Below are 24,498 nucleotides of genomic sequence, written 5' to 3'. Positions count from 1 at the left end.
CTATTTCTCAGCTTAAAAAAATTACTAACTTTAGCTCACAGAAGCGAAGTCACTCAGTCATGTCCAACTTTTGTGACCCCGTGGACTGTAGCCTACCAGGTTCCTCTGTCCATGAGATTCTCCAGGCAAGAATACTGGAGTGCGTTGCCATTTCCTTCTCCAGGCGATCTTCCCGACCCAGGGATCGAACCCGGGTCTCCTGCATTTGAGTCAGACGCTTTAACCTCTGAGCCATCAGGGAAGCCCTGGCTCATAGAGGGGCAGAGCTTTCCCTGCCCCTTGGACAGGCTGCAGTGGAGGAGCTGAGTCTACACCGTGGAGGCATGGCGGATCCTTTAAAACACCTGTCCGGGTGGACCTGAGGGCACAGGGCAGGAGATGAGCTGTACATATTGTCCTCTCTGCCTAGGCTAGTGCTTTACCACTTCTGCACTTGCACCCACTCCAAGTATTAGGGTTTCAGAACTGAGCCCGCACTTATTTGGTTTTAGTCAGAAATAATGAGAACTCTGATAAGGGCATTGTGAGAAAAGACCAAATTTATTATTTTTTTTACACACTCATTTAATCATTCAGTGAGCAACACAAACTCTTCATAACTACTCATTCAGTTGCATAAGTCAAATGACTTTTGAACCTCTGTGCTTGAGTGACTGACTCCCATACACAAAGTATTGAAGGTCAGAATTGTGGTGCCAGCAGCTTCTGGTGTCTGTCCTTGGGATAGTTATTTTTTCCAAGTCCTTCTGTATAATCTGCTTTTTTGGGGTCTGAGTCAACGTTTGGACTCCAAATACTTGTTGACTCCCCACATGCTTTTACATAGGTATTTTGATTTGGGTCAGGCCCACCTCTGATTTGCACTTTGTTTTAATAAAGAAAGAGAGTTTTGCTGCAACATGAGTCCTTCACCTGCTAAATGCTTCTCTGAGAACTCCTGTTTCTGTCTTCTTCAAAAGTTTTAGGCCTTTTTCTCTCATTCTTGTTTTCTCTCCAATGCGTATGTTTGCATGTGCTGTGTACATACACATGCATGTGTACACAGACACACACAGACACAGACACAGACACACACACACACACAGACACACACACACAGACACACACACACACCCTTTTAGCCTTCTTGTATTCTACTCCATATGCTATGATTGCCTTGGCTACAATTCATCCAGAAAGTTCCAACCCAGGATTATATATGATATATACTGAATGACCCTACAGTAAGTGATATTTAGTATAGAAGAGGAGCCTTTAAATACAGATTAAAACAGAAAGTGAATTAGGAATTGATTCTAATTTGTTTATCAGAGAGACGTAATCATAAGATTACATTGTCATTTACCCCAAAATCAGTTTTAATTAAGCTTCTCAGGTGTTTATAGTTGAACCTGGTCAGTATTATATTGAATGTTGTTTTAGAAGAGACTGACTCTTATTCATCTTTAAACCTCATTAGTCCAGTCAAATAATCCTTATTCATTGAGTACTTGAATGAATGTAAGCTCCCCAACTAGAGGCTTCATAATGGGGCTTTGAAGTAAATGGATGTAGAAAGATCCCGGTGGAAATTCTAGCAGCCATTCAACGCTCAGAAGCCAACCCCAATTCCATGCTCAGGTGTACAGAGACACAGAACCACGGTGAATGTAACTGAGGCTGGTCACGGAGGTGACCCATGCAATGAGTGGGGACAAGATGTATACAGATTCTCTCTGTGCTTCTCTACTTTGCTGATGGAGCTGGTGATGAACCGCAAAGCCTGGTGTACTGCAATCCATGGAGTAGCCAAGAGTAGGACATGACTGAGTGACTGAATTGAACTAGGAAAAAGTTGGCAAAAATTATTTTGCCAGATTTAAGGGAAAGGTCGACTAAAGATTATTTTGAAAGATTTTGAACCCATGTGGGTTCAAAATTTCAGTGCCATCTTTGTGCCTCTAATACACAGCGCCATGAACAGGTGCTCATAAGTCATTGTTGAATAAATAATAAGGAGGTGAGAGAATGAGGACTGGTTACTGAGATGCGGAAACCCCCACTTAGTCTTTTCACCCATCTGTGGGTGACGCATTTCCCATGGACCGTTGTTTGGTTTGGCCCTTTTTTGACCTAGTACCATCCCTACTCTTGGGGCTTCTCTGGTGGCTCAGATGGTAAAGAATCTGCCTGCTAATGCAGGAGACCTAGGTTCAATCCCTGGGTTGGGAGGATCCTCTGGAGAAGGGCATGGCACCCCACTCCAATATTCCTGCCTGGAGAATTCCATGGACAGAGGAGCCTGGTAGGCTTCAGTCCATGGGATCACAAAGAGTTGGACATGACTAAGCAACTGACACTTTCACTTTTTCATCCCTGCTCTATGAAGGGAAATATCGCTATTAATAAATTTTACTAATCTTTTCCCATATATATAATATGATAAGACCATGGGGAACACAAAAAGAAGAAAACATATATCTTTTACCTGCAAAGAGACAGCAATGATGTTAGGAAGATAAGAATAAAATAACAAAATGTGACTATTACAAGACAACGCATATTCAAGAATACAATAATGAATGTATTATTGTATCCATCGCCATCACAATAATGTATGTATGTATCTTATGTAGACAATACAGAAGAGGCAAGGAAAAGACAGAGGTGCTCATATCTAAGGCAGGTGGGAAGGAGTTAAGGACATGTCGGGAGTGGTGAGTGGACTGTTGGTTGAGAGTTAGGGGCAGAAAGCAGGTTAACTTGGTAGTGTGGGGAGTAATGAGATGGTTAAGACTTGGAAAAACTAAAGTGGGGAAGAGCCCCAACGTTAAGATAGCAATGACAATATTGTTATTTTTTGTCTTGTTTGTTTTTGCAGGAGATTGGCAGGCCTCCCTTTGAGAGGTCACAAATGAGTCAACTTGGAGCCAAACCCCTTCATCCCAGGTGTTAATCCTGGCTTAACTCTTCATAATGGTGTCTATTATGTTTTCTAGGATGGTGCAGGCACTTAGGAAGTTACTTAGCTTATTTGAGAAAAAATTAATTGATAGTAACCATAATAATACATAAGTCACTCAGTCGTGTCCAACTCTTTGCAACCCTGTGGACTGTAGCCCGCCAGGCTCCTCTGTCCGTGGGATTCTCGAGGCAAGAATACTGGAGTGGGTTGCCATTTCCTTCTCCAGGGGATCTTCCCAACCCAGGGATCGAACCCTGGTCTCCTGCATTGCAGGCAGACGCTTTATCCTCTGAGCCACCAGGGAAGCCCTATAGTAACCATAACTACTATTTAAAAAAATAGTTTGGGGGTTAAAAAATTCTAGCTGTTAGCAATCAAATTAATCACTTTTTAGGAATGTTTACCTAACATGTCTGCTCCTGTAGACTGAATGAGGAAGTTGAGCTCAGTTGTGTCAGACCAGAAGGATGCTCAGGGAAAATTTGAATTAGTGTATCCATTGAAAATTCTTTCTGTCCAAAGGGCTATCCAGGTTGGTATGTAGAGTAGGAGACTAATATTTAACAAACTCAGTGGTATCCCAATTCACACTTCTATTAGTGAGTCGGTGGACTTTCCTGTTAACTAAAGAAAGCCTGATTTGAAAAACTGAACAAGTTGATACGGAACATGAATGTTTGCTTTTTACAAAATGAGTGATGCAGTGAAATGCGATCAAAAAAGGCAATTGCTGGAAATATTACAGACAGATGAAAATATTTTTCCAGATTTCCTTTACACTAGAAAGAAAACTCTTCAATTAATTTATATTTCTTTGCCGTTTACTTTTTCACATAGGGATATATTCCAGTGACCCTGTGATCTTTCAACTGCAATGGAGAATTGAATATAGAATGTAACAGGCAAAGAGGAGGGCTGTGGTGGGAGCTAGGATCACAGTTAGTGAAGAAGGGAAGGAGGGGACACCAGTAGAAGGTACGGAAATGCCCTGGAACCTCTGATCCTAGTCACTTCTCTAGAGAGACATCATCAAGGCTTTTACCATAAAAAAGGTAGGAAAGAAATATCACATTTCTTTATATTCTATTTTTTGACCATGTGACTTAGGGGTTCTTAGTTCCTGGACCAGGGATTGAACTGACACCATCGGCAGCAAAGAGTATGGAGTCCTGACTGCTGGACAGCCAAGGAATTCCCTCTTTATGTTCTTGAAAGCAACTTTATTTTGACTGTGATGCCTCATCCTGCCTGAGTCCTGTCAAGTCTTAGGCACCTGGAATCTGTCCATCAGCCTCTGTTGTCTTGGGATCTTAGAGTCGGCAAAGGCTGGGAGGAAGTGCTCCCATTCTTGGTCCTTCATCCTCTGAGGGGGCCTGGGAAACATCCACTGGCTCAGCCCGTGAGTCCCTCCAGCAGAGGTGCTGTGGCACTTGGTCCCTTCTCTCTGCCTTCCCTGGGGCTCTGTGCTCACATCCACGGCTTCCCGTTCATTTCCACCAGGATAATCTTTCCTCCTCTCCATCTTCCTCAGAGGTGGTCTTCTCCTGCTGCCCCATGCCCAGCACAACCAGCCCAAGTGAGCCCCGAGGAGGCTTGTGCTTCTGTCCAAAGACTGAAGGGACTACAGGTTCCAATCTGCTTTTGCCTTCTGGGCTGCCAGAACTCCTAAGACAAGATTTAGTTATTGCTTTTTGAATGGGGTGGGAGAATAAACACAAGTTTATATTTCAATAAGTTATTCTGCCCCGATATTATTAACTATTTTTATTGCTTATGATTAAAGTAAAAGAGATTTTCCCCCCCCCCCAAACCTTGAAGGGCTTTGGGAAATGTTCTCCTTTTCAAAACACATTCTTTTGCTATCTTTATTATTTTTACTGAGTTTAAAAAGTAAAGTAATGAGTTATTTAAAACAGATATTAAAAGTTAACCATAATTGTTTCAAATTTATCATTAAAAAAAAATATATCAGCTCTAGCCCGCAGATGTGTCCCTTACCTCCTTCTCCACATGCATGTGTGTGCCAAGTTGCTTCAGTCATGTCTGACTCTTTTTGACCCTATGGATTGTAGCCCGCCAAACTCCCCTGTCCTTGGGATTCTCCACGCAAGAATACTGGAGTGGGTTGCTATGCTCTCCTCTGGGGAATCTTCCCAACCCAGGGATCGAATCCATGTCTCTTAAGTCTCCTGCATTGGCAGGTGTATTCTTTGCCACTAGCACCACCTGGGAAGCTCCTTCTCCATAGACAAACACTGTTCTTAATTTGTTGTGTCTTTCCCACGTGTTTTTAAGTTTTACTACAGATGTATGGTAGGGTAAATGATACGTAAAGTATTCTGTGTTTTATAATTTACAATAATTGGTATACTGTATGTATCCTTTAGCACTTTGCTTTTTCCATTTACTATTCTTTTTAAGAAGCAGGTGGATGTAGTTCATTTATTCTACTGTTGTATATGTATTCTGCTGATTAAACAATCATGTATTTTCCCATTATTCAACTAAAGAAAATGGGCAGTTGCCCTTAAAGTATAAATACAGTTGGAATAATTTAACACCTTGAGGGTTTGTTAGTTACTCATACAAAAGTGTCAGTTGGTCCTCAACCCTTTCTTCAAAACTGTGTGTGTGTGGGAACTACCTGTGATGCTTACAGTGAGAGAATAGGGATAGGGATATTAATTGAACTGTATGTAGAATCTGAGAGCTTAGGTTAAGAAACTGATTTGTTTTTTAATCTTTTATTTTGTCTGCCTTCCGTGGGCAGGTTATCTAATCTCAGTAGTCTTCTAATTTACATTTTAAGGGAGGATGTTTGTTCCATCAGTAGAAGAATAGGTAAATGGTGAGCTTATTGTGTGAGGAGAATAGCATAGTTCCAGCCTCATTGAAAGTTCTAAGTATTTGCCTTCAGTGTTTACAATACTAGAGAACGGGGAGTGAGGGGAGAAGGGAATTTTGGAAGATGGACGAGGGGGAAGGCGGAGTGCCCTGAGTCAGTGGCTCCCTCAAGAATTCAGAATCTCAGGTGACCCAGACCTAGGCCCGCAGTGAGAGGAGGGAAAGCAGAAGAGCTGGGATGCCAGAAAGTACCACTGAAGACAGCTTTGATCCCTCACAGTTTCAGCCTTTGGGATTGGTAGAAAGGCATCAAAGTCTTGGTGCTCTCAGAGTTGTTTCTGATGCCTTTTTTTCTGAAACTGTCCAAGGAACTTTAGAACCTGCCAACCATAAAGAGCTACTTAGGCTAATTTTGGTAAAGCTTTTAGAGGTTCAAGGAAGCTAGAAATTTGAGAGAGGAGAAAAGATCAGATCCAATTTCATCTAAATTAAGAAGTCCATTTTTAGAATATACTTTTAACTTTCCAAATTTATGTTTGGTTGTGTCAGGGTACACTTAAGAATTAAGACAGGAAAGAAAGGTTTTACTTGGTGAAAGAAGGTGTTATTTAAAATTATATGGGCTTAAAAAAGAAAAAACGGGGAAAGAAGAGTTGAAATTATTGAAGACGTATAGGACACATGTCAAAAGCCATGGGAAGATATACCTGTCTAGAAAATCCATTATAACCTTCCGTGTTGTTGGGTCTCTGACAGTGATCCTGGCTGTCTCTGGGCTCCTTTTTATAGGACTGACTTTGGAAAGCTGTGCTGTTCTGAGCTGTCTCAGGCATCCAGGTGGGTGAGCATCAGTGCCAGGTGTTTGGGTACCAGTTAGTGATGTGGCTTCATTTCTAAAACTGCAGAGTGAACTCTAGTGACTCTGTGTTTTAGTGTTTCAGGATTGACAAGTTATATGCTTGATAAGTATGAGTTGACCTAGTTAGAAGTTTTTTCCCAAAACTTTACAAAGAATTTTACAGAGGCTGATTTCTTTTAAAATGCAAATTCTTATTTCACAGGTATATATGCTTCATATATTACATAAATTATTGTATGATTATTGGACAGTTACATATTTATACATTTTATGGCTTGATATCAGAGTATATTGGGGTAACTTCAGAACATACTGGCCTAGAGGAAGGAATAAGACACAGTAGGGTTCTGCTACAGCTAGGTTAGGAGCCTCTGAGAGTTCTTCACTTTGGGACACTGAGAAAGTTATTCAATCCTCTGAACCATCCCTTTGTCAATTATAAAATGAGGACAGTGCCTGCCTTATGGAGTCATGAGGAAAGAGAATGGACACAAAGCATTTAAGAGAGTGCATTAATCATCTAACTATGGGACTAGTGAGAAAAATAAATATTGGGCTACTAGCTATAGGGTCATTGGGGTTTTCTTCTGAAATGTTACATACTACTTTGAAAATTTAATTCTCTTCTGTAAAGTTTTAGGGGCTTTCCTGGTGGCTCAGACAGTAAAGAATTTGCTGGCAGTCTGGGAGACCTCGGTTAGATCCTTGGGTTGGGAAGATTCCCTGAGAAAGAAATGGCAACTCACTCTAGTATTCTTGCCTGGAGAATTCCATGGACAGAGGAGCCTGGTGGGCTACAGTCCATGGGGTCACAAAGTTTTAAAAAGTCTGTGCTATCTTATTGTAGCAGAAACGTTTTCCCATGGAAAAACATCATATTAAGCAATTTATTTGGGATCGTGTAGCTAGAACAGTTTTTTATACATCAAATTCAACAGCTGTATTTTCTCAGCCAACAGTGTGTTACTCCTGATAAGTTTATTGTGCAACATAAAAATGCTTGTTAAGGTACACTATGTAGTGTACTTAGTTTTTTGCATTGTACTTGATTATCATAATTTTGCAAAAATCTAGAAAAATATTGATACTGTATGCATGAGTCTGCACTTATGAAAGAGGCAATATGTTTTCCATTAACCATTCTACTGCTAAATCTTCATTCCTTTGTAGAAAGCTATACATTATTTTGCTATTTTAATCATAGTATTTTGCCTCTAAGGAAATATGAGGCAAATATTACTTAAAATTGTAACATATAGTATAAGAACTGTATATAGTAATCTTATTGTCTATCAGTGTTCAATAATGTATACTTTCAGACCACTAGTATTTATCTTATTTGTTTCCATTGTCTTTCCACAATTACTTCTTTTTTAAAAAAATATTTATTTCTGACTGTGCTGGGTCTTAGTTATGGCATGCAAACTGTTGGTTGCAGCATGGGGGATCTAGTTCCCTGACCGGGCATCAAACCCCGGTCCCCTGCATTGGGAGTGTGGAGTTTTAGCCACTGGACCACTTGGGAAGTTCCCATCACAACTACTTCTCTTGTTTTTCAGTTATTTTTGATTTTGGCTGCCTTTAGTCTAAAAAAGTGACTAAAAATATGTAATGAAAAATAAGCCCCCTAACACTTGGCCTCCAATTCCCCAATTCCCCTAGAAAGGCAATCAATATTACCTTTCTTTGTATCCTTCTGGAAATGCTTTTATAAATATGCAACTGATATAGCTCCCGCTCCCCCAGCCATACTTAATTTTCTGCTCCTTGTTTTGTTCTTTTAATAATATATCTTAAAGGGACTTCCTTGGTGGTCCAGTAGTTAAGACTCCGTTTCCAGTGCAGGGGGCAAAGATGCTATTCCGGGTTAGGGAACCAAGATCTTGCATGTCGCGGCCAAAAAAAAAAAAAAAAAAAAAAAGAAGAATATATTTTAAAGATTGTTCTGTGTCTATTATTTGCTTCATTTAAGTACTAAAGGACTTGTATAATGCTACAAACTTCTTTATACTTATAATAACATTTGGGTAAATTGCTTTTTCACTAATTTTATGTGCTGATTCTGCTGGATTATGGGAGAATAAAAATATTTTATGTAATTAACAAGTGACATACATTTAAATAGGCAGAGTTGACTCATTGGAAAAGACTCTGATGCTGGGAGGGATTGGGGGCAGGAGGAGAAGGGGACGACAGAGGATGAGATGGCTGGATGGCATCACTGACTTGATGGACGTGAGTTTGAGTGAACTCCAGGAGTTGGTGATGGACAGGGAGGCCTGGTGTGCTGCGATTCATGGGGTCAGACACAACGGAGTGACTGAACTGAACTGAGCAAAGAATAGAACCCCAGGTGTATTTGTTATTTCATATGCAAGGTCAACACAAGGACTGTTAATTTGCAGCATTTCTGTGGAGTGCAAATGCTAAAATTGGACCACTATTTTTAAAACTTGAGGCAAGGGATAGAAACCATTCTGAATATGGGAAAGGATATGCAGAATGACCAAACCACAGAAGCTGGAAGCCAGCCACAGCAGAATTAGCATTTTGCAGACTGGGAGGTTATTCTTAAATGTCCTAAAAGGAGTGTTTCATCTCTTTCAACACAAAATAAGCAAACGTTCTAAAAGTGAGAATTCAATAAAATGTGAATATGTACTTACTGCTAACATGTAAGAAATTGCGGTTACTGCCTTTTTCTTACTCTACAGAACTGAGCTCTTCAGATTTTTTTTTTAAAGTATAGAATGAAATAGAGGGCAATGGTGTGGGTATGTATTTAAAACTAAACAATTAATTACATATTTAGTTAGAATCAGGCCCCAGAGTAACTGTAAGGTATAGAAATCTGTCATTTTGCAACCTACTGAATAGGAGAACAAATTTCCAAGTGATAGGACTGATAAGGGGTTAATATCCAACATATATAAACAGTTCATATAACTCAAGATCAAAAAAACAAACAGCCCAATTAAAAAATGAAGATAAGAACTGAATAGACATTTTTCCGAAGAGGAATTACAGGTGGTCACAGCCACATGAAAAGATGCTGAACATCACTGATCGTCAGGGAAATGAAAATCAAAACCAAAATGAGATATCACCTCACACGTGTCAGAATGGCTATCATCAAAATGACCGCAAATAACAAATGTTGAAGAGAACGTGGAGAAAAGAGAACCCTCGTACACTTTTGGTGAGAATGTAAATAGTGAAAGTAGAAGTGTTAGCCACTCAGTTATGCTGACTCGGGGACTCCATGGACTGTAGCCTGCCAGGCTCCTCTGTCCATGGGATTCTCCAGGCAAGAATACTGGAGTGGGTAGCCATCCCTTTCTCCAGGGAGTCTTCCTGACCCAGGGATCAAACCTGGATCTTCCACACTGTGGGCAGACTCTTTACCATCTGGTGGAAGCCCGCCATGGACAACAGTAGGGAGGTTTCTCAAAAAACTAAATATAGAAGTACCACGCTGCTGCTGCTGAGTCACTTCAGTCGTGTCCGACTCTGTGTGTCCCCATAGACGGCAGCCCACCAGGCTCCCCTGTCCCTGGGATTCTCCAGGCAAGAACACTGGAGTGGGTTGCCATTTCCTTCTCCAGGAACTACCATAAAACCCCAAAATTCCACTCCTGAGTATATAACCAAAAACCCCCCAAAATGCTTTCCGAAAGATACTTATACCTCAATGTTCCTAATAGTTTTATTTGCAGTAGGCAAGATATGGAAGCAACCTAACTGTCCATCAGTAGATGAGTGGCTAAAGAAGATGTGTGTACACATACACACACACAATGGAATACTGCTCAGCTGTAACAGAGAATGAAGTTTTGCCATATGCAGCAACCTGGATGGACTTGGAGGGCACTATGCTAAGTGAAATAAATCAGAGAAAGACAAATACTGAATGATATCACATACATGTAGGATCTAAAAAATACAATAAACTAGTGAATATAACAACGAAAAAGAAATGGACTCCCAGATTTAGGGAACAAACCAGTGGTTACCAGTGGGGAAAGAGAAGGGCAAGGGGCAACACGGGGATAAGGGATTAAAAGGTATAAACTATTAGGAATAGAGTAAGCGACAAGGATTTATTGTTCAGCACAGGGAATATAGCCAATATTTTATAATAACTATAATGGAGTATAACCTTTAAAAATTGTGAATCACTATATTGTATACCAACTGTACTTTAACAACAAAAAAAAATGTCTTTTGAAAGAACAACAAAAGTCCTAAACAACTTGGTTTACAGATCATGAATGACAAATACACTGTACTCTTTAGAAGGATTCACGTAATTTAATATGATTAAGTAATCAGTGAACATTTTAATTCAATTATTTCAAAAAATTATATGTTTCCCCCCAAATTAGAGATGTTCAGGGATGATGTTGAACCTCTTATATAAATATGTGTATAAAAATTTTTTTCCTGCTTAGCTTCAGTACTTATTTAGTTCATTTTCACTTTCTGAAATACACATTAAGTAGGTGTGTATAAGAGGTATACATAATTTGTATTCACCTTTAGCTTTATATTGAATAGTCACACCACAAAGTCACTTTAAAAATAGAAATTGCCTTGTTACATATCAGGAGTATTAAAAATGTAAGTAATTCTTGGTAATTCTCTGGCAGTCCAGTTAGGACTTGGCGCTTTCACTGCTGTGGCCTGAGTTCAGTCCCTGGTTGGGGAAATACGATCACTGCAAGCTATGAGGTGTGGCCCCCCCAAAAAAGTCAATAATTCCTCCTTGAGATATTTATTTATAGCAATAAACATGGATATGTACAGATATTTATCTATAAGGCTGTTCATTGTAGTATTCATTTACAATGTAAAATTGGAAGCAATGCAAACACTGTGAAACAAGGGATTTACTAATAAAGTTATTATGTGGCCACTAAATATTATGTTGATACATATAATATATTAGCACAAAAAATTATACTCACATTTTCACACCCCAATAAAGGTATAGGTGCATTTGAAAAGCAGACCAGAAAGATGTAGATGACAAAAAGTACTAGCTGATATTTCTGGAGAGTAGGATTGTGGATAAGTTACATTTCTGATTTGGGCATTTGTTACCAATTATTTTCTACAATGACTATTATATGCCTGCTTTTCTTACAATCCAGTTTTACATCAGTTGTCTTTTTTTTTGGTTTTAGTTTGTTTCTCCTGCTTGGAATAAGAAAGGCCCCACTAATCTGGGAAAGACCTTGCTCAAGGAAAGGGAGAGGAGGTGCCTGTAAATTTGAACGTTTGAGCCACAGACTCCATCCCGAAATCATTAGCCTCTCACTTACATGATTCACATCCTAAAATTTTACTTTTCGACCACATCCTGAGTATTTTTAAATGCTATACTTTTCTCAACTTGAAATGCTTATTTTAGTGAAACAGTGAAGTCAAATGGAAAGGAAAATTATACAAGCCATCGAGAAATGCCCTTGCTTTGGATAAGCACAGGGTGTGAAAAACCAGTGTTTCTTCCCTTTACTGAATCTCAGTTATTGTCTGGCTGACCTGTTGGGAAAGAGTGTTACCAGGGAATCTATTCCTACTTGTTCCTTGTCAGCCTTACCTCTCAGGTGGTTTCTTCTGGATGCTTTACTGCCTGTTTCCTCTGCTCTTGTTTAGATAAATGTTTCCAAAGGGCTCATGTTCTTTTTTCTCACATTGCTTTTTCCAGATATAAAGACCTGAAGGTAGTCTTTCCTATTCAGAGATGGAGAACAGTACCACCACCATTTCTCGGGAGGAGCTGGAGGAACTACAAGAAGCCTTTAATAAAATAGGTATGCTTGAGAAAAACTAAATACACAGTTACTATTCTGCTGGATACCAGCCTTCTGGAATGGAACAATGCCTTCTATTGCTTCTACTGCCCTCTAACCCCCAGATGTATTCTCTTTTTCTTTTGTGTCCCATCTGGGTTTCACTGGATTCTTTCTTTCTTTCTAAAAGATAAACTAAGACTGGCTTGAATTTCTGGGAGAACTGGACTTTGAATTCTTTGATCATTTCTTTGTAGAGAATACTCCAGGTTAATGAATGACAGTGTAACTGAATATGCTTAATGTGATCTCCTCATTACAGAAAAAAATATGGAAACACTTCCTTGTGTGTAAACTGAACTCTGGCCTCCGTGTGTTTGTCATGAACAATAACAAGTTCTGACTTCATGCAGAGTATTTTAAAAGCTCGATATAATTTTTAAAGACCATATGTCTTATTTTCCTCCTCGCTTGTGCATAATTTTTTTTAAAGTATTGTTTTTAAAGGCGGCATGCCTTATACTTCTTTCACTTTTATTTATTTATTTATTCTTCTTTCACTTTAAAAGCCATCCAGTGTTTTGTCTCTGTGTCATTTTGACAGCTTGGTCTTTTTCTTCCAAAAAACTCCCCCATCCTCTGATGGATCATGATTCTCCTGCATTTTGCTCATAGGAGACCTGTAGGAAACCAAGACAGTGTTGATACCATCTTTTGCTCTAGTCTGCAAGTGGTGAAAGATGAACACAGTAAATAATAGACATAGAAACAGTGACACCCCCAATGTTGTTCCTGCCTCAGTGGGCTCCTGCCTTGGTGCGTTAGAGCACTCCAGGAAAAACAGAGTCAGACCAGGGAGGATGGGGTGGTCACAGTTAGTCTTGGGCCTCGATTTCTCTTAAACTTAGTGAATAATGTCTAAAATTAATGTAGATGAAATGTAGTGCAGAAGTTTTAGAAACTAAGATAAAGAAAGGAAGATTTAACTTAAAAACAAACAAGCAAAAAAAACCAAGGCGCTCTCTCTCAAAAAAAAAAAAAAGCAAAAGTAATGCTTTCAGGAAGCTTATGACTTACAAAACATTGCTATGAAATAAAGTGAATTCTACCCATCTCTGGGCCTTTCCACTTCTCCTTGCTTAGCTGTTTTTGAGAGTAACTCAGACCTTGAGAATACAATCCACATGCTGGCCGCCTTTGGCTCATAATGAATTCTTTAACCTTGGTCTTTTCTTTATTTTAATGGGCTTCCCTGGTGGCTCAGACAGTAATGTGTCTGCCTGCAATGTGGAAGACCTAGGTTCAATCCCTGAGTCGGGAATATCCCCTGGAGAAAGAAATGGCAACCCACTCCAGTATTCTTGCCTGGAAAGTTCCATGGACTGAGGAGCCTGGTAGGCTACAGTCCATGCGGTTGCAAAGAGTCGGACACAACTGAGTGACTTCACTTTCACTTTCTTTATTTTGCTGGTGCTAGAGCACTGCATGACTATGATGTGATTTCTAAAACGTTATTGTTAAAAATACATTTTTGGCTTCTCTGGTGGAGCAGTAGTTAGGAATCTGCCAGGCAATATAAGAGACACAGGTTTGATCCCTGATCCAGGAAGATTACATATACTGCGGAGCAGCTAAGCCCGTGTACCAGAGCCTGGGAGCTACAACTACTGAGCCCGTGTGCCACAAGTACTGAAGCCCACGCAGCCTGGATCCTGTTCTCTGCAATTAGAGTGTAGATCCCGCTTACTGCAACTAGAGAAAAAGTCCCAGCAGCAATGAAGACCCATCACAACCAAAAATAAAATAAATCAGTAAAATTAAAAGAATTTTTATGAAACATTGTATGCAGCGCACAGAGTCATTTCAAGAAAAAAAACTGGGAGCAATGTTGGAATATTCTGCTAATCTGGAGCACTGAAAGAAAGGAAGTAGTGAAAACGTAGCTCCAGAACTTCCCTGGTGGTCCAGTGGTTAGGACTGTCTGCTTCCACTACAGGGGGCCTAGGTTCCATCCTTGGTCAGGGAACTAAGATCCTGCATGGTTTATACCACAGCCAAAAAACAAAACAAACCCTGCCCCTCCGCATATCTCCTAGTTAGGTTGTTTCTGTTATTTTCTTGGAGAAAGCAATGGCATCCCACTCCAGTACTCTTGCCTGGAAAATCCCATGGATGGAGGAGCCAGTAGGGTGCAGTCCATGGGGTCACTAAGAGTCAGACACGACTGAGTGACTTCCCTTTCACTTTTCACTTTCATGCATTGGAGAAGGAAATGGCAACCCACTCCAGTGTTCTTGCCTGGAGAATCCCAGGGACTGTGGATGGCTCTGAGGGGCTGCTGTCTATGGGGTCGCACAGAGTTGGACACGACTAAAGTGACTTAGCAGCAGCAGCAGCAGGAGCAGTTTGGCAGCTTGAATAAAAATGCTACCTTGGTCCCAGTAAAATAAATTAGTAGTCTGTTTTCTTTCACACACCAGCTTTAATCTTTATAACTCATGGATGTATAATCTTGCAATATTTATTTAATGGTATTTTGGATAAATCATTGATGAAACAATTCTGACAGCAAGGCAATTTGTTCTGTATGAGGGAAGTTCTAACACTAGCAGAATATATACTTCCTTACTTTATTTACAAGATAAATTGCTACTCATGAACTCTGTAACCTTCTACTAATTTGTCCCAAACAGCTTTTCTCAGAGACGAAGAAACATGCCCATCTAACCTTGCTAGATGGGATATTTTTTTGGGTCTCTAGGGAAAAGTGAGAAGTTAAAATATTTGTCCTGTTTTTCTGCAATTGTGGTAAAATACACATAACATAAAATTTACTATTTTAACTATGTTTTCAAATGTACAGTTTGTTGACTAACAAAAATTGCACAATGTAAAAGTTGTAAGTTAAGTTTTACTTGGGGAAAAATGAGGATTGCAGCCTGAGAGGCAGCACCACAGATGGCTCTGAGAAACTGCTCCAGAGAGGCAGTGGGGAAGGTCAATATATGTGATTTTGATGAAGGGAGAGTTCCTTTAATCAAGCACTTATTTTTACAAATGATTTTCTGCTAGTCACGAGAAGCTGATGTTACCTTGAAAGAATTTAGTGCTTTTCTAAATATGAAGAGGTGCAAGGACTGGGCTTATAAAATCAGTTTCTGAAAATATCTAACTGTTAGGAAGACCTGTGCCACAAGTTTCCTTGGAGCAGCCGCTAAGCTGCTAAGTCGCTTCAGTCGTGTCCGACTCTGTGCGACCCCATAGACGGCAGCCCACCAGGCTCTCCTGTCTCTGGGACTCTCCAGGCAAGAACACTGGAGTGGGTTGCCATTTCCTTCTCCAATTCCCTGGAACAGAGAGTGCCTCATTTCTGCTCTCCACCCTGAACTCCCTTCAGGGTGTATGGAGACAGGATTCACTCCCCTGTTTAGGCAGATGGCAAATGACCTTGGCAAGCACCAATGTAGTAGACAAGTTTATTGGCATTAAGTATATTCACCTTGTTATTCAACCTTCACCACCATCTATTTCTAGAACCTTTTCATTTTCCCAAACTGAAACTGTACTGTTAAAGACTAACTCAACAACCCACCTTCCCCCAACCCCTGTCCTCTGGGGCTCCCGCTATTCTACTTTCTGTTTGTATGAATTTGGTTACACTAGGTAATGTATGTAAGTGGAATCATATTTGTTTTTCTGTGACTGGCTTATTTCATGTAGCGTGGTGTCTTCAAGGTTCCTCTCTGTTGTAGTATGTGTCAGGATTGCCTTACTTTTTAAGACTGAATAACATTTCATTGTTTCTACTAAATTTTGTTTATCCATTCATCTGTTGACGGGCTTCTGAGTTGTTTCTACCTTTTGGCTATGGTGAGTATTGTTGCCATGAACATGGGTATTTCAAATATCTGCTCAAGTCTCTCTCCTCAGTTATTTTTGGCATATACTCAGAAGTGAAATGGCTAAATCATTTACTTTTGTTTAATTTTTTGAGGAACTACCAAATAGTTTTCAATTGTGGTTGTACCATTTTGCATTCCTACCAGCAATGCACAAGGGTTTCAATTTCTTCAAATTATGCCAATGATTATTACTTTCTGTTTTTGTTTGTTTTTACAATAGCTAGTCTCATGAATATAAAATATCTCATTATGGTTTGATTTGCATTTCCCTAATGATTAGTGATGTTGAGCATCTTTTCATGTGCTTATTGGCTGTTTGTACGCCGTCTTTGGAGAAATGTCTATTCACATCCTTTGCCCATTTTAAAATCAGGTTGTTCATTGTTTTGTTGCAGATTTGTAGGAAAGTCTTGTTTCTTTTTACATTGTGACTTTATGGCTATTTAACCTAAGCCTTGATTACCTCATCTCTAAAATTAGAATATTATTATTAACTACCTCAAAGTTGTAAGGATTTCATTAGACAAGATCTTTTTTAAGAAAAAGATTATTCTTTGCTTTTGGTTGTGCTGTGTCTTTGTTGCTGCACGAGCTCTTCTCTAGTTGTGGCGACTGGGGGCTACTCTCTAGTAGCAGTGGCCTCTCTTATTGCAGAGCACGGGTTCTAGAGCATAGGCTTGGAAGTTGTGCACAGGTTTAGTTGCTTTGCAGCATGTGGGATCTTCCCGGATCAGGGATTGAACCTGTGCCTCCTGCATTGGCAGGTGGATTCTTTACCACTGAACCACCGGGGAAGCCCTCAAGTTCTTAACAAATCACTTGACCCAGAATATGTGCTCATTAAGTGGTGCCTATTATTTCTTGTTACATCATGCCCAAACCACAGAGGTTGTAGGGAAGGAGCTGGCATTTAAGCACACAGATATGTCCATCTTCAGAGCCCAACTCTTAATGTTAGTTTAGTGTGATGGTTAGCACGTAACTTTTTCATGATCCTGTTTAAATACTCCTCGCCACAGTGCTGTTAGGCAGTGAGTCTGCCTCATCTATTTATTAATTTCAGAATTATAGGAAGCAATTCTGAACTGGTGATGTACTAAGTAATGAGATTTTACTCTAAAGTCAAAGAAAGCAATTATTGCAATATCATGCAATTTAGCTTCCTTTGGAGATCACAGCACTTCCTTTAGTTTTGGTTCTTGGTAGATTCTAGTTTAGAAGATTTCCACCATTCTGAGCAGTATTAATTCTAAAACTTGTGTTTGAGAGTTTAAAAGAAGTTTCTGTCTTACCATTCATTCAGTTAATAGTGATGACAGCTCTTTTACTGAGAGGAAAAAGAGACATAGGAAGCAAAGTAACTACTACCAGATGAGTGAAGAGAGCCAATACAAGGTGGATCCAGGCGACCAACCAATCAGTCCTAAGCCCTGTTGCCAACTCTGGCCACAAGTGTTTAATGTTGTCTTTCTTCTGTGTCAAGAATTGATAATCCAGTCTCTCGGGAAAACCCAGGGAAGGTTATATCAGTGATATCATGAGAACACCCAGAAACCTATTTCCATAAATCCAAATGTAGGTGTGAAATTATTTCTTGAACACTTAATCTCAAAATGACATCAAACATGATTCAGCTTACATAATGGTATCATAAATACATAATGAAGAAGCCATGAATTATTGACAAGTCAAACAGAACTGCCACCAAGTGAAATGTAGAACAGAAGTGCCTTATGTGTGTTTTACATGCACGAATTTTGTATGGAAGGAGGGGCCAGCAGATCCTTTTGGTAAGTTCCAGGAAGAAGTCAAAGTCTGGGTGGGTGTTCCTCTATGACTGTTGCTGCTGTGTTTCCCTTAGATATCTGAGACCTCCCTATGCTTAATTCTTTGTAACTTAGTCATGTGCCAAACTTGAGTTTTTAATCTGTCAGTGCAGTGTTCTTATTACATACTTAAAATATATATGCTAGCCCTAAGTCTATGGGTCGGGGGTAAAGTTCATTAAGAATCTGCCCACAATGCGGGAGACTCGAGTTTGATCCCTGGGTTGAGAATATGCCCTGGAAGGGAATGGCTACCCACTCCAGTAATCTTGCCTGGGAAATCCCATGGACAGAGGAGACTGGCAGGCTACAGTCCATGGGTTCGCAAAAGTCGTTCACTTTCAAAGTTCATGAAATATGAGTTTTTTGGTAAAGTATTTAGCTTACCTTGTACAATTTAGATGCAGGAGAAAAGGTTACTGCCACTTATGAAACAAACCTGGAAGGTTCTGCCTGCCCATGAATCTCCCAAGCAGCCTTCTGAGTCCACATCTCCAACAAAGTACAAATGAGATTTGATCATTCATAATTTATCTTTTTAGATATTGACAACAGTGGGTATGTCAGTGACTATGAACTCCAGGACCTGTTTAAGGAAGCAAGCCTTCCTCTGCCTGGCTACAAGGTGCGTGAGATCGTGGAGAAAATTCTAGCAGTTGCTGACAACAGCAAAGATAGCAGAATCAGCTTCGAGGAGTTTGTGTCGGTAAGTAATCTAAATCCTCTCCTTGACTACTGGTGGGTTTGCTTCGAGCAGAATTTTAGTAATGTCATTACTTTCTTTGGTTAAATCTGGCTTCAGAAACCAGAAATAGCACGGCTTTTAAAGGATGATGATGGTAACAATAGCAGCAATTTCCACAAATAATTCATAAAACAAAGGAAAAGTTATTCTTAAATTGTTGGATTTGAAGTCAGGTTTAGGTAATAATCATTTATCCTGTATTAAAACTATAGTTGAGTTTAAATGGTTATTGGATGTCTCTGTAAGCAAAGTATTTTCATATCTTAGTACTTGGTCTTGAGAAGTGAAATATTTTTGTAATTGAAATAGCTAAGATTTGGAAGATATACCTCCTAGAAACTGGTCGTTTTCTTGTGATAAGTTATATATGTTCAGTTTCTGTAAATGCCACCCGGTGAATTTTGATACCAGCTATGGGTTCATTATTAAACTACCTGGAGACTCAGGAAACTGAACAAGATACAAAATAATATATGACTCCACCAATAAAAGAAAAATAGAACTGAATATCATTATGTATTTTAAACCTCTCAGGCTGAGAGAGATGACTAAGTTGCCATTGCCAGCTGGCAGTTGAGCAAGGGCTGTCACTACCTTCTATCAACAGCACCATGACTGTGCTTTTTGTACAAAAATGAATGAAATAGTTTATTCACTAATATAAGTGAACAGATATTTATGAAATAGTAATTGTCTGCTTTTATATTCTTTATTCATTGAGTTCCCTTCATAACAGGAGCTCTGGTATTATGAGTAATTTGATGAATAAAAAGAGATGTAGCCCCAGCTTTCATGAAGTTTGCAGGTGGAGGGGAAGACAGAATCTCACAGATAGGGAAAAGATAACTGATACATGCTCTGACAGAGCGAGACGGGTCACTTGAAAGTTTGTGTAGGAGGACTTGGACTTGGTGGGGAGATTAGAGAACGCAGAGATTCAGTGAAATGGAACTGTCTCCAATGCTGTGAAGACGGAATTGCTGTCTGAAGGAAGATGTTAAACAGACAGAAGGAGTGGGTGGGGAAAATAAGTAACGTGCAAGACGGGCTGAGGTGATGGCAGGTGCAGAGCCTCTGTGGCTGTAGGGATAGTAGGTACTCTCAAGCACTCGGGGAAAAAAGCATCAGTGTGGCTGGAGCTGAGCTGTTGAGGGTTAGGAATGTGTTGAGACAAGTGAGTCAGGGTCAGATAATCAGGTCCTTGTAGAATTTTTTGTTTTTATCTAAGAGCAACAGAGTATGAACTGGCATGATCAGATATGCCTTGTTTAAAACTCACTCTGGCTGTTGCGTGGAGAACTGATTGAATTCAGTCTAGCCAGGCTCCGGAGTGGCCAGTGTCAGGACCTGGCAGAGGGCACTTGTTGAAGCCTGTGTAATTTCCTACAAACGCTGACTCCTTGACTTTAACATATACGTTGAAGCTGTTCAGATTGGAAAATATCTTCATTAAGACATTTAAAAATCTTTATCATGTACTTAGTTATTCTTTAGTGGTTAGTACAAGAGATCACAGCAAGTCTAGATGAACAATTTCAATGTGTACAATTTGAGCTTAATTATAGGTTGTGGTACAAACATTTTTCCATTTCATGTTATTATAAAATGACATGAAGGTTATCTGCCTACACAAGCAATAAATGCAAGAACAACTGATTTGTATTTATTTTTATGTCATTCCAAATAAATAGCTATCTTTTATACAGCAATGGTTTTTTTTTCATTTTTAAAAATTTTACTTTATTTTTCTTTACAATACTGTATTGGTTTTGCCATACATCAACATGAATCCGCCACGGGTATACATGAGTTCCCAATCCTGAACCCCCCTCCCACCTCCCTCCTCATACCATCTTTCTGGGTCATCCCAGTGCACCAGCCCCAAGCATCCTGTATCCTGCCTCTGACCTAGACTGGCGATTTGTTTCTTGCATGATATTATACATGTTTAAATGCCATTCTCCCAAATCATCCCACCCTCTCCCTCTCCCACAGAATCCACAAGTCTGTTCTATACATCTGTGACTGTTTTGCTGTCTCGCATACAGGGTTATCGGTACCATCTTTCTAAATTCCATATATATGTGTTAGTATACTGTATTGGTGTTTTTCTTTCTGGCTTACTTCACTCTGTATAATCGGCTCCAGTTTCATCCACCTCATTAGAACTGATTCAAATGTATTCTTTTTAATGGCTGAGTAATACTCCATTGTGTGTATATATCACAGCTTTCTTATCCATTCATCTGCTGATGGACATCTGGGTTGCTTCCATGTCCTAGCTATTATAAACAGTGCTGCGATGAACATTGGGGTACACGTGTCTCTTTCAATTCTGGTTTCCTCGATGTGTATGCCCAGCAGTGGGATTGCACAGCAATGATTTTAATGGCTATCTAATCGAGGGTCAATTTTACTTCTCTCTCATTCCAGCTAATGCAAGAGTTAAAAAGCAAAGACATCAGCAAAACATTCAGAAAAATAATTAACAAGAGGGAAGGGATTACTGCTATTGGAGGAACTTCATCCATTTCCAGTGAGGGCACACAGCATTCTTATTCAGGTAACCAACCACCTGCTCCAAATTTAATCTTTCAGTCATTGGTTCATTCAACAAGTCCTATATTTCACAGGATCTAAGATGCCATTTATTGTAATTTACACCATTGCTTTATATGCCATTGTTTTATAATGAGACTAAATTATAATGTGCCATTAGATTTGAAATGTATCGTAATTTCAGAAGGGTCAGAATTAAAAATCCTGGAATTATTTAAGATAGACAATAGTAAGTGAATGTTTACTGTGTGTTAGGCACAGGGGACAAGAGATTAGAAACAGCAAAATAGTTTATATTTTCAGCATTGAATGTGTTCAATTATGACCTTGGGATGGATTTTTCATCCTGACTGGTGACATGAGTTTAGTTTAGACCTTTAATTTTAGGGATGATGGAGAGGTTTATTGGAAGGACTTTCCATTTTGGAGGAGCTGAGATTCCCAATTCATACTTTATCAAGCAACCCAGTAACTAGTAGAGCACAGCACCTGGTTTGCTTGATCTGATAGAATCACTGGACTGTTATCCAGTGGGAGATCCAGAGTCACATGAACTCCTAAGAGGAGACAGCTTGCCCCATGCTAAGGTTGCTTCTCAGGATCAAGATGTCAAAACCTTTGGCCAAGTTCTTTTTGTTCATGTTAACATAATTAAAACTATACTCTTGGAATTTTTGATAAAAACTCACTTTAACTTTTCCCTCTTTCTTTCTTCGAGATCTGAATCTGTTAATTTTCCTCTTGATTCTCTTGCTTTCTAAATGGATTTTCCTCTAATAATAAACACTCATACTTCTACTCACTGTGTATATTTTCCTAACTTTTTCCTACCTGGGAAGTGCGGTGGTGAAGGCAGTGGTCTCTAACTCCTACCTCCTTTTTTTGAAAGGTACTTCCTGTTTAGCTCTGTTTCTGCCTGTCCATTCTAATGAAATGGCATCTTCATTTTTTATTAAGGTATAATACGCATTTAGCGAATTGCTGTAATCGTTATGTGTATAGTTCAATGAGTTTTTACATGTGTGCATATCTTGTAGCTACATTCATGCAGCTGCCCAGTAGATTAACATATAACATTTTCTTCTCCAGGATTATTTCTAGATTATTTAAGTCTAATAGTATGTGAATTATTATAATACATAAATATAAAAACTCTATGAAAGTAAATGTGCACCATTTTGAGCATTTCATATTACAAAGACTTTCTTGCTTAAAGGACTTTAAATAAAGTAAAATCAGATTTTTTCCCTTAAATTGAAAGAAAAAGAGAAAGTGAGGAAAGGGAGGAAGAGAAGAAAAAATGAAAGGTTCTGGGCTGGTAGAGCTCCATGAAAGACAGGAGTAATTTTTCCATTGATTTAAAACATTTCTTTTTGATCTTGTTGGTTCTAGCAGTCATTACTGATTATAAAGGTAACCCAAATGAATGAACCTGTAACCAGTTCATAGATATGGTCATTTAATAATTTTTAAATCCAATTATTTAAGATTAAAAAAATTCACCAGTTTCTTCCACTCTCCATCACCCCTTGCTTCTTGTAACCACCAGTCTGCTCTCTGTATTTATGAGCTTCAGTTCTGTTTACCAGAGTCTACATTAAAAAAATGAGATCATATGTAATATATACATATAAGTATATATATAAAACATATATGTATATATAGCATACATATAAAAAACATATACATATGTATGTATGCAAAGCATATATATATATAAAGCATTAACATTTCCTTCACCCTGAGTGGCTCCCTCATGCCTCTAGCCATAACTGTCCGCTTTTCTGATATCTATCACCATAGATTTTTTTTTTACTTGTTTATTGAGGTATAAGATGCACAGAGTAAAGTGCATACAGTGCCCTATTGTTAAGTATATGTCTTGAATTTTTTTTACATATGAATACACCCACATAGGGCTTCCCTGGTGGCTCAGAGTTTAAAGCGTTTGCCTGCAAGGCGGGAGACCCGGGTTCAACCCCTGGGTCAGGAAGATCCCCTGGAGAAGGAAATGGCAACCCACTCCAGTATTCTTGCCTGGAAAATCCCATGGACAGAGGAGCCTGGTAGGTTACAGTCCATGGGGTCGCAAAGAGTCGGACACGACTGAGTGACTTCACTTCACACCCACATAACCATTATTTAGAACCCAACACAGAACATTTAGGGGCTTCCCAGGTGCACTAACGGTAAAGAACTTGCCAGCCGATGCAGGAGACGTAAGAGACTTGGATTCAATCCGTGGGTAAGAAAGATCCCCTGCAGGAGATCAGGGCAACCCACTCCAGTATTCTTGCCTGGAGAATCCCATGGACAGAGGAGCCTGGTGGGCCATAGTCCGTAGAGTGGCAGAGTCAGACACAACTGAAGTGACTTTTCACACATGCACAGAACATTTAACCACTTTTAAGAAAAGAACAACTTTATTGAGACATAATTGAAGTACCATGAATCTTTGTAGTTTTTAGCATATTCACAGAGTTGTAGTATATCAGCACCATGTAATTTTAGGACACTTTCATTACCCCAAAGGGAAACCCCATGCTTGTTAGCAATCACTACCCATTTCCCCCTTCCCCCAGCCTTGGGCCACCATTAATCTACTTTTTATTTCCATAGATTTGCCTATTCTGGAAATTTCATAGAAATGGAATTATACGGTTATGACTTTTCACTTGACAGGCTTCTTCCCTAGCAGAATATTTTTGAAGATCATTCATGTTGTGACATGTATTGTACATCATTCTTTTTTATGGCTGAATCATTTCTGTTCTGTTGCTAATATCATGTTTTGTTTATCCTTTCATCTGCTGATAGACATTTGAGTTGTTTCCACTTTTTGGCTATCATGAATAATACTGTGTGAACAGTTGTGTCCACATTTTTTGTGTGGGCATATGCTTTGAATTCTCTATACCCAGGAGTGGTCATTTGTTAACTCTATGTTTAACATTTTAAAGAACTACCAAACTGTTTTCCAAAGTGGCCACACCATTTACATTCCCATAAGCAATGTATGAAAGT

At 39.3% G+C, this 24,498-nt stretch overlaps 1 protein-coding gene across 3 annotated transcripts in view; it reads left to right on the top strand.

Annotated features, from left to right (window-relative positions):
* PLS1 (plastin 1) overlaps positions 1-24,498 on the top strand; it is a 125,585-nt gene that overhangs the window by 56,837 nt on the left and 44,250 nt on the right. For 2 of the 3 annotated variants that reach the window (XM_018049577.1, XM_018049572.1), the window contains exons 2-4: positions 12,358-12,463; positions 18,713-18,876; positions 21,349-21,478. In XM_018049577.1, coding sequence (XP_017905066.1) covers positions 12,394-12,463; positions 18,713-18,876; positions 21,349-21,478 — 364 coding nt within the window. In that variant the 5' untranslated portion in view covers positions 12,358-12,393. Of the gene's footprint in view, positions 1-12,240; positions 12,257-12,357; positions 12,464-18,712; positions 18,877-21,348; positions 21,479-24,498 lie in introns of those variants that run through there. The other variant, XM_013965948.2, reaches the window with a different exon arrangement.

Source organism: Capra hircus, chromosome 1 (assembly GCF_001704415.2).
Source record: "Capra hircus breed San Clemente chromosome 1, ASM170441v1, whole genome shotgun sequence".
Classification (NCBI taxonomy): Eukaryota; Metazoa; Chordata; class Mammalia; order Artiodactyla; family Bovidae; genus Capra; species Capra hircus.
Note: the sequence above shows the minus strand (reverse complement) of the source record. Positions and strands in the feature narration are given on the sequence as shown.